At 46.7% G+C, this 17,486-nt stretch overlaps 1 protein-coding gene across 4 annotated transcripts in view; it reads left to right on the plus strand.

Moving 5' to 3' along the window:
- NBEAL2 (neurobeachin like 2) overlaps positions 1–17,486 on the plus strand; it is a 51,729-nt gene that overhangs the window by 16,975 nt on the left and 17,268 nt on the right. For 3 of the 4 annotated variants that reach the window (XM_053467176.1, XM_053467175.1, XM_053467177.1), the window contains exons 2-20: positions 1,235–1,323; positions 1,464–1,628; positions 5,337–5,418; positions 5,740–5,867; positions 6,542–6,624; positions 6,897–6,982; positions 7,563–7,848; positions 8,380–8,486; positions 9,063–9,131; positions 12,049–12,132; positions 12,676–12,774; positions 13,114–13,685; positions 14,089–14,221; positions 14,697–14,816; positions 15,228–15,549; positions 15,826–15,908; positions 16,416–16,508; positions 16,753–16,924; positions 17,289–17,422. In XM_053467176.1, coding sequence (XP_053323151.1) covers positions 1,235–1,323; positions 1,464–1,628; positions 5,337–5,418; positions 5,740–5,867; positions 6,542–6,624; positions 6,897–6,982; positions 7,563–7,848; positions 8,380–8,486; positions 9,063–9,131; positions 12,049–12,132; positions 12,676–12,774; positions 13,114–13,685; positions 14,089–14,221; positions 14,697–14,816; positions 15,228–15,549; positions 15,826–15,908; positions 16,416–16,508; positions 16,753–16,924; positions 17,289–17,422 — 2,907 coding nt within the window. The remainder of the gene's footprint in view (positions 1–1,234; positions 1,324–1,463; positions 1,629–5,336; positions 5,419–5,739; positions 5,868–6,541; positions 6,625–6,896; positions 6,983–7,562; positions 7,849–8,379; positions 8,487–9,062; positions 9,132–12,048; positions 12,133–12,675; positions 12,775–13,113; positions 13,686–14,088; positions 14,222–14,696; positions 14,817–15,227; positions 15,550–15,825; positions 15,909–16,415; positions 16,509–16,752; positions 16,925–17,288; positions 17,423–17,486) is intronic. The other variant, XM_053467178.1, reaches the window with a different exon arrangement.

Consider the following 17,486-nt stretch of genomic DNA (forward strand, 5'->3'; position numbering starts at 1 on the left):
CGCGCAGGGACTTGTTCCGGGACAGCAGGGATTCCTTCACGAAACCGGTTTATTCAAGAGCCCCAGGAAGGGCTTCTGTAATCTGCACGTTGGGCAACTTCCAGGCTGGGGGGGGGGGCGCGAATGAAACGAGAGCAGGAGGCTCGGCCCCCCGGACTAGGGAGGCAGTTAAATGACTCCGGAAGACTTGGAGCCCCAAATCAGAACGCAGGGGCCACGGGCTCTGTATTCACAGCTGAGGCTCCATGAACAGATTCTAACCCAGAGCTGGTGATTAAGTGTCGTTATATATCGGCGTAAACATGCATACAGCTATCCTAAAATGTAGAGGGTGGTGGATAAGTGGAACAGCCTCCCAGCAGAGGTGGTAGAGGGTAATACAGTGAGGGGATTAAACATGCATGGGATAGACATACGGCTCCTGAATCTAAGACGAGACCAACGACTGATTAAGGTTTGAGTCTTTACAGCAGGAGAAACGGAGACTAGCCTGGGGCCGGATGGGGCCGATGTGCCGGCGGGATGTGGCTGAAGCCGGTCCTGTTCGCAGATTTCGTTATTTTCCATCAATTGCCGATACTTTTTTTTTTTTTTTTTTTTTTTTTTTTTTACAAAATTTTTAAAAGTTTTCGAATTTCGGCTTTAATGTCGCAATTATTAGGAAATTTTAATCTGATTGGGGAAAAATGTAAATAATTTTCTTGGCCGCAGAGACGGGGGGGGTCTCCATCGAGTATCAGAGACCCAAATCCCCCTGAAACTGACCCTATTAACTCTTTCACGGTCAAATTATTTATTATTTTTATTAAATTTTATTTTAGGATTACTATTTATGAAAATGATTATCCATGATTATTATTATTATATATTTAGTCATTATTATTATTATTATTATATCTTTTTGGGGTGGGCGCTGCGGGGGTCAGTAATATTTGCCTTCCCTTTGCCTTATTACTCTCTTGCCTGGGTGATGTTTGGGGGAGGGGATTGGTGGCAGCCCGTGGCAAAGTTAGTATTATCTAATCCATCAGCACTTTAATGGGGGAGGTTAACTCAATGGGGCGGAATAACCATGGTGTGTGCGTGTGCGGGCCCCTGGTGGTGTGTGTGTTTGCGTGCGCGGGCGGGCCCCTGGTGATGTGAGTGTGCATGCGTGTGTGAGAGTATGTGTGCGCATGTGTTTTTGTGTGTGTGTATATATATATTATATAAAAATGTATATTTCTTTTAACAGAAGGACCTCAATTACCTGCAGCAATGGTTGGAAGCTTTCGTCACCAACTTTGAGAAGATCATCGGCGTCCACACCCTGGAGCCCCGGCGGTCAGTATATTGGGGAGGAAAAACGAAACCAGCCTTGGCTTGATCTGAAAATACGGTGAACGCCGTCACTGTCGCTTTATGGTAGATAAATGTCTTTGTGTTCGGATTCGAGGTGCGGCATCTCTCCTCCTTTGTTTCAGGCCTGAGGAATCGGCCTCCGAGATCCCCATCTTGCCCCGGGACGTGCTCCGAGTCCTGAGCCAGCAGCTGGGTCACTGCAGCGCGGACATCTCCGGCCGGGAGGTGGCGGCCCCCAGCCTGCGCCAGGCGCTCCTGCTGCTCAAATTTTTCATCATCATCAGCAGGTGAAATGCTTTTCGCATCACACGTCCATGTTTGGGCGGATGATGTCATTAAGGTGATAGGACTGGCCACACCCATATTTTTTATGCAAATGGATACCGTTACTTTGCGTTGGTATTTGGGGTGACTGCGAGGCGGCCGTACAGACCGGTAACGTGATGATGCGAAGAAACTGACGGGAAACTCTAAAGGGTTAATTCTCCGAGGGGCGAGATTTTCTCAGGACGGACGGACGGAGGGGGGGGGGGGGCTGTCTGACGTCTGCATCAAAACTCACCGAAAGAAACACAATCGGGGAAAGTCGGACAAAAAAGTGATCTTATCACCATGGCAACCTATTTAATGTTTGTTAATTGGAACATACTCTGTTGTCACGGAGATAAGATTATTTAAAAATGTGCTCCTGAATTGCTCTGTGTAATTAACCCACTGACGGTCCTGAGGGTCTCGGGCAGATTCTGTGTTTAGAGTCTTAATCCCGCGCCGGCTGCACGTAATAATAGTGTTAAAGACGGCGTTTGGGGGGGACGGGGCGGTTTAATGTCCCTCGGAGGGGGGCTTCTGCAGCTCCGAATCTTTCCTTAATTTCAGGCTTATCCCTGCCGTCTCGGTGAAGATGACTCCTCCGTTTCCAAGGAAACCAGCCGTGGTGATGGCAGCTAAATGCCTGGCACCGGGGTGGGGGGTGTCATGGTGCTGCTTTAAATTATGAGACCCAGGACTGACAGCCCTGGCAGTGAAAGGGTAAATTGGACCCAACTTTAAGTCTGTAACCCCGCAGACCCCTCCTCGTGTGTGTGTGTGTGTGTATATGTGTGTATATATATATATCTACCGCGCTACGGACTCTGCAGGCGCTATATACATACACTGTAATGTAAAGTATTAAATAAAGCCGGGGTCAGTTGGGGTTGAGCTGCCTCCTCGTTGATGTGTGTAGCAGGGAGGAGCTTAATAAATATATATATCCCACACACTTATATATAATATATATATATCCCACACACTTATATATAATAAATATATATATCCCACACACTTATATATAATAAATATATATATATCCCACACACTTATATATAATATATATATATCCCACACACTTATATATAATAAATATATATCCCACACACTTATATATAATAAATGTATATATCCCACACACTTATATATAATATATATATATATCCCACACACTTATATATAATATATATATATCCCACACACTTATATATAATAAATATATATATCCCACACACTTATATATAATATATATATCCCACACACTTATATATAATAAATGTATATATCCCACACACTTATATATAATATATATATATATCCCACACACTTATATATAATATATATATATCCCACACACTTATATATAATAAATATATATATCCCACACACTTATATATAATATATATATATCCCACACACTTATATATAATAAATATATATATCCCACACACTTATATATAATATATATATATCCCACACACTTATATATAATAAATATATATATCCCACACACTTATATATAATAAATGTATATATCCCACACACTTATATATAATATATATATATATCCCACACACTTATATATAATATATATATATCCCACACACTTATATATAATAAATATATATATCCCACACACTTATATATAATATATATATATCCCACACACTTATATATAATATATATATATATCCCACACACTTATATATAATATATATATATCCCACACACTTATATATAATAAATATATATATCCCACACACTTATATATAATAAATATATATATCCCACACACTTATATATAATATATATATATATCCCACACACTTATATATAATATATATATATCCCACACACTTATATATAATAAATATATATATCCCACACACTTATATATAATAAATATATATATCCCACACACTTATATATAATATATATATATCCCACACACTTATATATAATATATATATATATCCCACACACTTATATATAATATATATATATCCCACACACTTATATATAATAAATATATATATCCCACACACTTATATATAATAAATATATATATCCCACACACTTATATATAATAAATATATATATCCCACACACTTATATATAATAAATATATATATCCCACACACTTATATATAATAAATATATATATATCCCACGCACTTATATATAATAAATATATATATCCCACACACTTATATATAATAAATATATATATCCCACACACTTATATATAATATATATATATCCCACACACTTATATATAATAAATATATATATCCCACACACTTATATATAATATATATATATCCCACACACTTATATATAATAAATATATATATCCCACACACTTATATATAATAAATATATATATCCCACACACTTATATATAATATATATATATCCCACACACTTATATATAATAAATATATATATCCCACACACTTATATATAATAAATATATATATCCCACACACTTATATATAATATATATATATATCCCACACACTTATATATAATATATATATATCCCACACACTTATATATAATAAATATATATATCCCACACACTTATATATAATATATATATATATCCCACACACTTATATATAATATATATATATCCCACACACTTATATATAATAAATATATATATCCCACACACTTATATATAATAAATATATATATCCCACACACTTATATATAATATATATATATCCCACACACTTATATATAATAAATATATATATCCCACACACTTATATATAATAAATATATATATCCCACACACTTATATATAATATATATATATCCCACACACTTATATATAATAAATATATATATCCCACACACTTATATATAATAAATATATATATCCCACACACTTATATATAATATATATATATCCCACACACTTATATATAATAAATATATATATCCCACACACTTATATATAATAAATATATATATCCCACACACTTATATATAATATATATATATCCCACACACTTATATATAATAAATATATATATCCCACACACTTATATATAATAAATATATATATCCCACACACTTATATATATATATATATATATATATATATACTGGGTTTATAGCCTCGCTGCTGTAACAGAGACTCGGCTCAGGGGTTTTCCCGGCTGGAGACCCCCTTTCATTAAAAAATCCCCCAAAAACTGAAAAGACCGACAGAAAATCGTTTTTTTTAGTTTGTGGACTGTATCCTGGAAATTTACCGATCAGCCGTGCCCCGGAGCCTCAGAAATCCCCCGCTCAGCGCACGGCGGGGTCTGTTTGTTGTCTGTTTAGTGTTTGAAGTGTAATTATTTGCCCTAAAACATTCACGTGCCGTCCGTTCCGGGGCGAGGGAGTCTGCATCTGCCCCACTGATCCAGCTAGGACGGGGTTAAGAGGTCCTTCTGCAGGGGCTGCTATGGGGAGCCCCCAAGGGTGACAATTGAAGGGGGGTCTGTCTGCTTCCTAATTATATTGGGTATAAGTGTTACCCCAAAAGGCGTTTGCCTCGCTATCAGTTAAGCCTCTGATACTCTGCTGGGTAATTGGGGTAATAATCTGGGTAATTGGGGTAATAATCTGGGTAATTGGGGTAATAATCATTTCTGTTAATATAATTTCTGTTTTTTGGGCCGTTGCAGAAATTTGGAGAATGTGGAGAAGGAGGGGACCCCGATCTTCGTGTGCGAGGTTATCCGCCTCCTCACCGTGTCCGCGGGGAAGGTGAGCGCCGCGCATGCACTCCAAGAGTTCTCACCCATAAGGGCCCAAAGAAGGACCTGATCGCTTTTAGAGACCAACATTTAAGACCTCAGAGGTCTCTTCTTGAAACGTAAACCTCTGAGGCTTTGAAGGCTAATGTCGGTTGTACCGCGCTATGGAGTATGATGGCGCTATATAAAAGGATAAATTATAATAATGCTACAAAAGCATTAGTAACTTAATTGTCGCGCTAATGTGGGGCCCTTCGGAGGTCGAGTTATTGGAGAAATAAGTCACTACGATTGGCTAGTTTTGTATTCACGGTTAATTTTTTCTCTCTAGTTAAAGAGCCCCGCCCCCGAGGAGCCGCCAGAGATACACTCCTTGACGCAGACGGTAGCAGTCTATGCCTTGCACCTGTGCGAATGCCTGTTTGACCCTTATCAGACATGGAGGAGACAGCTAGGGGGGTGAGTAATGTTTGGAAGTCTGGCTTTAACACATTGTTTGCTGGGAGGCTGTCTGTCTGGTTTCTCTCCATCCTGCCCCTGTCTAGGGGTTTTCCGTCCCTCTATACATAGTTACCCTTTTCCCCTCCTCACACTGTCCCTCTCCCCCCTTTCCTGTCTCACCCACTACCGCTGCAGCATTTAACCCTTTTCTATCCACAGACTGCCCCAGACATGGTAATGCCCCCCCCTGTATTTGTTGTTTGTGCTCTCTGCACCCCCCCATAGGAACATTTATTGCCCCCAAACTCCCAGGATGTTCACTTATATAATTATGTGGTCGCTTGTTAATACGTTACAGGTAACTCTGGACAGGTAGATGCTTTTGGCTGTCAAACCGAAACAAAAAGACAAACACTCAGGATATTAAGGAAGTTTTACTGAGGGGGTGGTAGATAAGTGTAACAGCCTCCCAGCAGAAGTGGTAAAGGTTAATGCTGTTAGGGTAATTTAAACATGCATGGGATAGACATACGGCTCCTGAATCTAAGACGAGACCAACGACTGATTAAGGTTTGAGTTTTTACAGCAGGAGGAACGGGCCGGATGGGGCCGATCTGATGGAATAATCTAGATCGTTGTCTCCCCCGGGTAAGATTGGGTTCTTACGCAGAGCTTTATTGGTCTCCTTGCAGGGAAATCGTGAGCGCAAAAGAAAAAAGTAAATACAAGTTTGCACCTGCGCAGCTGCCGCCGGAATTCTGCACCTTTCTTCAAGGTAACATTTTTGGGTCACATAGAATCATTTCAAATATTTAAGCCCAAACAGCCCAGTGCCGTGCGTTTCCAACTCCCATCAAATGCTAGCAGGGGCGTGCCATGCAAATCTGCCCCCGTTTCCCATGATCCTTCAGTGCAGGCGGCATCGGAATCCCATTAGTCAACCCGCGCAGGAAGTTGTAAGCCGCTTCCTGTTCTCTTCCCGCGCAGGAAGTTGTAAGCCGCTTCCTGTTCTTTCCCCGCGCATGATTCACATGTTTCTCTCCGCAGAAGCTTTCCGCGATGGCGGCCGTCTCCCCGAGCAGGTCCAGCTGCGACTCGTTCACCTGTGCGGTGCGATCATCGCCGGGTCTAAGGTGAGGGGGCCGGGGGGGGGTCACGTTAATGGCAGGACCGGAGGGGGGGGGGCTGTTATGTTTCTCCTCACATTAAATGCTTGGCTAGGATTAGGAGAATAACCGCTCGCTGGTGCTGCGCGGGGTAAAGCACTGAGCACACTGTTAGCTCTGAATTAGTGAAACCGCCTGACAGCCACATACTCAGGGGGCAAATACGCTCCGCGATGGGGAGCATTCGCTCTTTGCGTCTCACCCCGGGGGATTTAGTGAATAGACGCCTGATATATCCGCTGCTGTCAGTGTACGTCGTGTAGCTGCGTAAGGTTTGTGTTATATGGGCCGGGGCCCCTGTGCCCTCTGATAGTGCTTTATCTGGGGCCCAATGGGTTTCTAACCCTCAGTACCCTAACAGACCCTTCCAGATCAGCAGCGGCCCCCGCCGGCCCCCCGCGAGTCTCTCAGGAAATCAATATAATAATTATTAGTGTTGTTGTTGTTAGTATTTTTGTTGTTGTTGTTGTGTTGTTGTTGTTGTTTAGTATTTTTGTTGTTGTTGTTGTGTTACTTTGTATAACGTTGATTTCCTGTGTTGTTGAAGCCCAACGCGCTCCTCCTCATCACGCCGGCGTCGGTGGAGGTCCTCATGCTGGTCCTGCGGAGCTGGTGCGCGGCCCCCGGGGGCCGGAACCTGCGCATCCTGCAGCTGACGCTGGAGTGTCTGATCGCAGTGATCCACGTCCTGCACGGCAGCCCCAGCCAGCGGCGGGTCGACATCCGCACCGTCCTCGACAGCTACTTCAAGGTCCTCAACGGCGACCGGCCGCCGGCGGCATCGGAGTCGCACTGGGAGGAGGGTCTTCTCACCCTGCGCGTCAGCATGCTCCGTACGTCCCCCCCCTTATCAATACCTTCACTCACCGCGGGGGGCTGTCAGGATCACCTCGTAGGGTAATGGGTTACCGGAATCGCATGCGCTGCCAGGTGCTCCCCGAGGGCCCGTCAGGAGGGGCTTAAAAAACACCGCATGAACTTTAATTGTTTTAAAGATAGACAGCAAAATATATTCTTTCCCCCAAATTCCCGCTGATTTTCTGTATGAAATAAAAAAAAAATAAAAAAAAAAATAAACTATTAGTCCCAAATTTTAGAAAATTCCCAATAAATGTTGCCGGGGGTTTTTATCGGATTTAACAGAAAATGTGAATTAAAAAAACAAAAGTAATTGTGGTGCAATCGCCATAGCAACCACTTAATTGACCCCCCCATGTCTTTATTCTTGCGCATGCTCGCTTGTTTAGGATTATAACCTGTGTGTTCTCTGAAGTCCCGTGTTTTATCGCTTGCCCTGCCAAGCCGCCCGAAGAGGAGCCTGACGAGTCCTGTGCCGGGACTAACGCTCTCCCCTTCTCCGTTAGGGGCCATTCCTGAAATGCTGAGCTGCCCCGACAGACCCGTCTTACAAGCCGTATTCCTCAGCAACAACTGCTTTGAGCACATCATTCGCCTCGTTCAGAACAGTCAGGTGAGTGCCGCCGCGGCTGTGTTAGAGAGTAAGCTCTGCGGGTTCAGTAGGCTGCGTGTTCTTATGTCTTAAGTCAGCGACTGCTTTACCTGCTGAGCATTAATAAAGCAGGATACGGAGTCGCTTGTAGCTTCCAAGGCCTCGGAGGTCCCCTTTTCAGACGTATCGCTTTTTCATTGGTTTTTGCCCCGGCGGTCTCCGCATCCTGCGTAATAATCGCGTCTCAGGTTACTTATTGCTCTGATATATTGATACAGACAGGAGAGGCTCACAAGAGCTTACAATCTAGTTAATTATATATTTTATATTAGTAGCCCCCCCCCCGGGAACAGATGAAGTTATCAAGACCCCAAAATAGACGCGATATACACTGACTTGCTTTGTCTTTTTTGCGCATGCACCGGTTGCGTTGGGGGAAATTTCACGCGTTTTGGGCCGTTTTTGGTTTCCGAGCCGTATCCGTGCCGCAGCTTCGCCGTATCTCAGACGCACCGTCCGGCTCTGCCGTGTCATTAACCCTTTGTGTTCCTCCCCATGTGGCTGATGTGACCTTTCTAACCCCTCCTGCCCCCCCAGCTTTACCTGGGCAGCCGCTGCCGGAGGGATCTCGCCACTCAGCTGCTCACCGAGCTCGATATCGGGAAGGTATACCGTGGCGTGTGCCGCCGTGGCGTGTGCTGCTGTGACGTGGCTTTCCGTGTCCTGCTTCCTGTAAAGCGAAACGCGTGGTGTCAGCAGTGGGTCCCGGCGGCTTGTCGGACCCCCGGCGATCTCTCTGAGCCCCCCCCCCCCGGCAGATCCTGCACATGCCGGTCCCGGCTCATAACAGAAATCTAACCTCTTACTCCTGTAGTCAGATCCTGGTCCTCACTACTCATGTGAGGTTAAATGCCCTCGGTTGATGATATCACCGCGCATGCGCGTCCGGCATAGCATGTGCTGCTGCCGGATCCCCCCGCTGACACCGACGCGCTTCCGCCATGGCGCTTGTAGAGGGTTTGGGGTGGGCTTTCTGCTGTGTATTTTGGGTGGATTTTGGCTGATAATCGTATTGGGGCCTTGGAGCGAGATTAGCGTTGATTTGCATGCCTGTCCGATCCGGCCCTCGCTGTGTTTGGTGCAGATGGTGCTCTCCTTTCTCGCCGTTTAAATTATTTTGCATGCGAAAAAAAAAACCAAAGAAACCTCGCGGTGCCGATTCCCACGTTTATCAAACCAAATCTTCAAAAAATTATTATTTTTTAATTTTTTTCAGGTTTGTTTGAGTTTTCCCCCCCAGATAACGGGACTGTGCGCACGGTATCCGCTTCTAACCCTCCTAACATCTCACAAACCTCTAGAATAAGAACCGTTTCTATAATAAATGTGTTTTTTTTTGGGGGGGGGGGTATTTAAAAATAGCCATTCTAATGCAAAGTAGTAAAAGCGGATCAGTTAACAGAAGTGGTTGCCATAGCGATAAGACAACGTTTCGAATTTCCCAACACAGCTTCCGTTTTTTTTGTAGTTTTCCTCGTGTTTTGGACTCGTTTCCCGGGGAAGATCTGAGCGATCCTCTGTGCTGCGCCGCGGAGTACGTTGGCGCTATATAATAATAATAATAATAATAATAGATTATTGTCGAGCTCCCTTTTTGCCGGTAGTTCTGGGGCAGTTGCTGGCCCCCGTACGGTGTTATCGCCCCCGTCTCCCGGGGGGGGGGTCCGCGTTCTTTGTTCTGTGGAGACGCTATGACATCATCGCACGTGCGAATCTTGATGCAGCAGATGGGGATCCCTCGAGGACGGTCCCCGCGGCGCTGCGGATAATCAGACGTCTAGGATTAAAGATACGATGTATGAAAAGCAGAATCCTGCCCCCCGAGGGGTAATTAGAAGGGGGGGCAGATGCCAAAATACCCCCCGTTACTCGCTTTCCCTCGTTTATAATTAGGGTCCTTGGTACCAGGAATTCTACCGCTTACCAAATGATTCAGTATGCGGAATACTCGATATTGTATTATATATCGCCATCATATTCCGCAGCGCTGTACAATTATTATTATTATTATTATTATTATTATTATTGTATTATATAGCGCCATCGTATTCCGCAGCGCTGTACAATTATTATTATTATTATTGTATTATATATCGCCATCGTATTCCGCAGCGCTGTACAATTATTATTATTATTATTATTATTGTATTATATATCGCCATCGTATTCCGCAGCGCTGTACAATTATTATTATTATTATTATTATTATTATTATTGTATTATATATCGCCATCGTATTCCGCAGCGCTGTACAATTATTATTATTATTATTATTGTATTATATATCGCCATCGTATTCCGCCGCGCTGTACAATTATTATTATTATTATTATTATTGTATTATATATCGCCATCGTATTCCGCCGCGCTGTACAATTATTATTATTATTATTATTATTGTATTATATAGCGCCATCGTATTCCGCCGCGCTGTACAATTATTATTATTATTATTATTGTATTATATATCGCCATCGTATTCCGCAGCGCTGTACAATGTGTTATTATTATTATTGTATTATATATCGCCATCGTATTCCGCCGCGCTGTACAGTGGATAGAATGTCTGTAAATAACTTTTTATCAGCGAAGAAATAAGTGAGGGAAGGAGGCGTAATCATTAATGGCGTCCGGGGAGCGTCCGCTGCTTCACCTTCTGTGGAAACAGAATAATATTGTGGTCTGGCTCGGTGGAAGGCGGCGCCCTGTAAACTGTATAATCTGCGAGCAGAGGATTTGGGATAATAAAATATTCTAGTGCCAAAAAATCACACAAAAGAGGAGCAAAAATCTCCCGCTCCCTGCCAGCTTGCAGGGCACCGAAGTCTCCTCTTCATGTTTTTATTGAACGGAGGACGTTGGCCGAGCTGTCCTGTGATCTGTCATCAACTCCCGTGTTTTGGGTTTTTTTGCACACAGTCTGAGAAAAAACTAACTAAAAACATTCTACCCCCCCCCGGGGGTCGCAGGGTGAAGGAATGGGGGGGGGCGGCAAGGGCAGCCTCAGAGAGTTTAATGCTTTCTCTTCCAAGGCGCGGCGCATGCACAGACACCTCTCTAGTACCGTAGGGGTTAATGCCGTTTATATCAGTAATAGCTGACCGCAGGGCTCTTCTGGCCTCACAGTCCTTCCCCTCAGTCCCTGGGGTTGTCATTGCAGTCCTCTGGCGCCCCCCAGTGGTGGGCTTCGGCTATCCTTATGGCCACAGTTGTTGGTTAATGTATCTTTAGAAGCGTTAGAACAAGAGGCCATAATCTAGATTTAACGTAAGGAAGTCTTACTTTACCCATAGGATGGTAGATAAGTGGAACAGCCTCCCAGCCGAAGTGGTAGTGATGTGTAAGCAAACCTCGGCGTTGCTGGCCTTGGTGGCGGGGCTGCCCTGTTCATGTCTGGCTGTAAGAGGGCCGATCTGGCCCCCGTGCATGGCTGTTTTAATTTGGGTCGCTTGGTGATGGTCCCCATCTTTGCCGTCCAGAGACTTAACCATTTGTGGCCCGTTAACTCTTTCCCCTCATTCAGGTGCTTGACAGCGACTCGGACTCCATCACAGTGAACGCCATCAGCGTCCTGACTTCCATCATGAGGAATTCCCCGTCTGCCAAGGTAGGCGCTGCGTCCGGGTTTATCGATTCCGCTCTATCTGCCCCCGTCCGGGTTTATTTATCGATTCCGCTGTATTCGCCCCCTGTCGGGGTTTATTTATCGATTCCGCTGTATCTGCCCCCCGTCCGGGGTTATTTATCGATTCCGCTCTATCTGCCCCCCGTCCCGGTTTATTTATCGATTCCGCTCTATCTGCCCCGATATAGAGGGTTCCATAACTGGAAATATTTTACTGCGAGAGGAACTGTAATTTACCCAGCGCGGGGGAAGACATTTCACTTGACTCTCGTTGAGTTGAGCATTTCCTGTGCTGGACATTAAACAGGAAGTAGGGACACCGGTAACCACGGAAACTGCTCCCCCCCCTGTGCTGGAAAACAGGACATTTAAATGTAAAATATATAATATTTCTATTTATATTCTAGAAACGTAATTTTTTTAACTACAGTTATAGCCTGAAACTGAGTGAAATGTTACATTTTTATACATTTTTTTCCTCGGAAATATACATTTTTCTCTGTTTTTCTGTTTTGTCCCCCGAAGGAAGTATTCAAAGAGCGGATCGGATATTCTCACCTCTTCGAAGTCCTGAAGAGCCGATGCCGGCCCTCCAAGCGCCTCCTGCAGGAGCTCCTGAACATGGTGACCGGACGCCGTTTTAACTCCGTCCTCAAGCCCTAAAATGTGTTTTCTGAAACAAAAATGCTAAATTCATTCGAATTTTCCCCAAAAATCTGCCAAAAAAGTAGGGCAACCAATAGAGACCAAGAAGGCTCTGCGGATTGGAGCGGCCTCGCAGTTTATACACTTTGTGAAAATAATATCGATTTTTTTGGGTTTTGGAGCCATTTTTTTCCCCCGTAGTTGAGAAAATGAACCCATTCCTTCCACGCTGGGATCTTCTAGCAGACGGCGCGTGAACGCGAGACGCGCTGATCTTTTTTTTTTGTTTTTATTAAATGCCCTTTTTGTTGCCCGCAGGCCGTGGAAGGCGCCCATGACTCGGGTTCGGTCCAGGCGATCCAGAACGAGCAGCCGCTCCTCATGTTGGTCCAGTGGATCCCTGAGCTGGCGCCGCGGGATCTCCAGATCCTGGTGTCCGAGTGGCTGAAGTTCACCTGTAACGCGTCGCTCCGGAACCGGGTCACCTGTGTCCAGGCCGGGATGGTCGGCCATCTCCTCGGCGCTCTCCAGAACCAGGCGGCGTTGGATGAGAAGTGCGCGGAGAATCTGATTTACCTTCTGCAGGTTCTGGGCCGGCTGTCCATCAGGCCCACCGAGCTGAAGCGCCTCGTTAAGCTGCTCAGGACCGACGGGAACTGCGCCCATCCGTACGCCACTCGGGTCATCCGCGCGCTGTCTGCCATGGCCAGGATGGACGGGCCGGAGAGGGCTCTGCAGTATTTTGATCTGACGCCCAGCATGTCTGGTATTATGGTACCCGCCATGCAGAGGTGGCCGGGGGCCGGCTTCGCCTTCCACGCCTGGGTTTGTCTGAATGAAGACGTCAGGGACGAGCTGATTACCGGACGGAAGCGCAAGCAGCTGTACAGGTAACGAAACCCGGGGCGAGCGTCGCCTTCATCACCGCACCGCCTCGTCTTATCTATAAGATAGAAAGGACTTCATCAGCATCGCCGTAAAGCATCAGCTCAGTGTGGTGTCTGAGCCGGGAAAGTCACCCAAAATATCACATGACTGACAGCAACGGCGGCTCCGGGTCTGCAGATAAAAGGGGGTTATTGGGGCAAAATGAGATAAAAGCAGGTTTTTCCTATTACTGTATAAAATGCTGGTTCTGCCACAGACTGCCACTGATCTCCCGTGAGATGAAGCGGTTACTCGATCACGTGGCGGCATATTGCCGGATACCGCATCCTCCCGCCAATCCCGCTAACCCCGTCCCGTGAATGTTTAGCGGATCGGCCCCTCCGGCTCACCGCGCTTTATGTTCAGCTTCTTCTCAGGCAGCGGCACCGGCTTCGAGGCGTTCTTCACCATGGACGGGATGCTCGTGGTCGCCGTCTGCACCAAGAAGGAGTACATGACGGTGGCGCTTCCCGAGATACACTTCAACGACGCCCTGTGGGTGAGTGCCGGCCGCAGCGGGGGGCAGAACGCGGGGGCAGAACGCGTGCCGCCGAGCCACCCCTCGTACATGCCCTGGCATCCAGCAACCAGGCGGCCTGTAATGATTCCGGGGCAAATAATATCATATATCGCAAAATAAATGAACAAATAAGATTTTGGTTTAACCGTCTGGAAACGAGAAATGTTAAAATTTTATGTCAACGTAATGAATTTCTGTCGTTTTATCCAAATCCTCTTTTTTTTGTTTGTTTTTATTTTATTTTTTTCTGGGCCGTCCACAAATAAATGGTTTTTAAAGGTTAATAAACCAGATATCTATATGGTAGAAACATAACTCCCTGTTCTCAGGGTCTGCAGGATTATTCCTCCCCAATCTCTCCCCTGTTAAGTAGCGTAATGGCCGCCGTTAGCGATGGTCGGGAAGGGTCTTCCTCGCGTCTCTAAGCGCTCTCTGTGGTTTTGTGGTTTGGCAGCACTGCGTGGACATCGTTCACGTGGCCGGACGGAGGCCTTTTGGGCAGAATATGGTGAATATTTATACCGACGGTGAGCTGAGGAAAGTGGCCCAGCTGCGCTTCCCATCCTTAAACGAGGTACGCGTCCTGCGCATGCTCGCAGACTTCCCATCATGCCGTGCGGCGCGTGAGAGGCTCTCCGGCAGCCTGGAGAAGTCTGGTCGCCGCATGACGGCACCGGATCACCAGGGAATCTGGTCGCTCTGCGGCTCCTGTTGCCGGGGATCTCCTGTGATGATGTAGGATGACCGCGGCTCCCTGCCGGGGGCTCGGCTCGGAATAGGGCCACCTTTTTATTTTTATTATTATTATTTTGGGTTTATTTACTAAACTGGTAATTTTTCACGCGTTTTTCATCGCGTTCTCATGAGTTCCCCGACGTCGCTCTGAATGCGCGCTGAAGGCGAGGGGAGGCGACGTTCATCCCTCCTGCAAACTCCTGGTTTAGTGAATACGCCCCTACCGTAAGTTTTTGCTTCTCCTCGGCAGTCCTTCACGTCCTGCTGCATCGGCTCCGCCGGCCACCGCACGACCACCACGGTCTTCACGTCCCCGGCGCACGCCCCGGACCTCACCTTCGCCTCGCACTCCGCTCTCAGCCGCTCCCAGTCCTTCCCCGCCACGGCCGCCGGGCCCGGCTGGGGGATCTTGGGAGGGCCGAGTCCCCGGGAAGGGCTGGTGTCCACCATAGCGGCCGGGAGCCAAGACATAGAGTGGGGGACGCCGACATCGCTGGAGGGCCATCTCGGCACCGTGTCCATCTTTCACGACTCTCTACAGCCGGCTCAGGTGAAGGCGCTCTTTGCGGCCGGTAAGTCGCGCATCTAATCTCTTATTATTATTATTATTATTATTATTATTATTAGGATTTGTCTCGTGTGATAAAAGTCTTTGCTAGAACAAGAGGCCAGAATCTAACGCTAGAGAGCCAGAGGCTGAGATGGAATGGAAGGAATTTTTTTTTTTTTTTATGAATGGGTGGTAGCTAAGTGGAACGGCCTCCCAGCAGAAGTGGTAGAGGGTAATACAGTGTGGGAATTTACCAGCGTCCATCCATATTTCTGCTAAACTGCAGCTTCTTCTTTAGGACCCAACCTGGTGTCTCCATTCAAGCTGGACGGGGAACTCCATGAGCTGAACACCAAACTCATGCTCTTCTATACCCCGCAGGTGAGTCCGCTCGCCCCGCCGCCCTTCTATACCCCGCCGCCCTTCTATACCCCGCAGGTGAGTCCGCCCGCCCCGCCGCCCTTCTATACCCCGCAGGTGAGTCCGCTCGCCCCGTCGCCCTTCTATACCCCGCAGATGAGTCCGCTCGCCCCGCCGCCCTTCTATACCCCGCAGGTGAGTCCGCTCGCCCCGCCGCCCTTCTATACCCCGCAGGTGAGTCCGCTCGCCCCGCCGCCCTTCTATACCCCGCAGGTGAGTCCGCTCGCCCCGTCGCCCTTCTATACCCCGCAGGTGAGTCCGCTCGCCCCGCCGCCCTTCTATACCCCGCAGGTGAGTCCGCTCGCCCCGCCGCTCCATTCAGTTTATTGGGGTGAAAAGTTTTTCGAGGGGTATGCTGATTTTTTTTGGGGGGGGATTTTTTTCCTTTATTTTCTGTGAATTTGTGTTTTTTTGCCGGGATTCGTTCTTTTTCACAATTCTTACTTCATTATGGGAATTTCTTTTTAGGCTTCAAAAAATAACATCTGCCTGGACCTTTCCCCGAGCCGCTCCCTCGACGGCCGCCTGACGGGACACCGGGTCGTCACCTGGGACGTGAAGGTATTTGCCTTGGCTCTCGTAGAGCAGTACTCTTGGAGCGATACTCTTGGAGCGATACTCGTGGAGCGGTACTCGTAGAGCGTATTCTTGGAGCGATACTCTTGGAGCGATACTCGTAGAACGATACTCGTAGCGCGTATTCTCGGCCCCTACGTCATTCTGTACTCCCCACTTAGAGATTAAAATAAGCTGCCTGTATGTATTAAACCCGCCTTTATGTTTTCTGCATGTTTTTCCTCCCCAGGATGTGGTCAATTGTATAGGGGGGATGGGCGCGCTGCTCCCTCTGCTTCAGCAGGTGGCACAGCAGACGGTCGAAGCCTCCGGTGCCCAGGAGACGCACGACTTAGTCGGCCCGGAACTGACGTCCTCGCGAAACGCGCAGGGAATGCAGCTTCCTCTGGGCAAATCCTCCGGTAATTTGTATTTGTAAGCAGAGTGGGGTAGGAAAGGGTTACTCTCAGCGTATGGAACGTGAGTCAGGACCCCTGGGGCAGCTCTCCGGGGTCTCATCAGAACCTCTGACTGATACCCTTAACGTTTACTCTGGGGGGGTAACTATTACTTGGCTCCTGCCCTCTTGGCATCACCCCCCCCGGGTTCCTCCGTTAGTGTGTGCGCCGTGGCATGTGTTGGCGCTACGTGGGGGAACTGATTAAATACGGACGTGGGTCGAGGAAGCATCGTTGGGGGCTCTAGGCTACACAAGCATTTACCCCCCAAATTGTTGAGGGTTTTTGTGACCGTATTCTCCGTAATATTTGCCCCCTCCCTGCGCAGAAAGCCGGTTGGAGAGAAACGGGGTGGCCGCCTTCCTGCTGATGGTAAAAAACTTCATCCAGAACCATCCGGTCAACCACGAGAGTCTCCTTCAGTGCCACGGGCCGGCCATCATCGGAGCGCTGCTGCAGAAAGTGAGAAAACGGGGCGATCGTCGCCCACCTCCCCGCCGAGTCCTGCACCGGTTATACAACCATA

Source organism: Spea bombifrons, chromosome 5, assembly GCF_027358695.1.
Source record: "Spea bombifrons isolate aSpeBom1 chromosome 5, aSpeBom1.2.pri, whole genome shotgun sequence".
NCBI lineage: Eukaryota > Metazoa > Chordata > Amphibia > Anura > Pelobatidae > Spea > Spea bombifrons.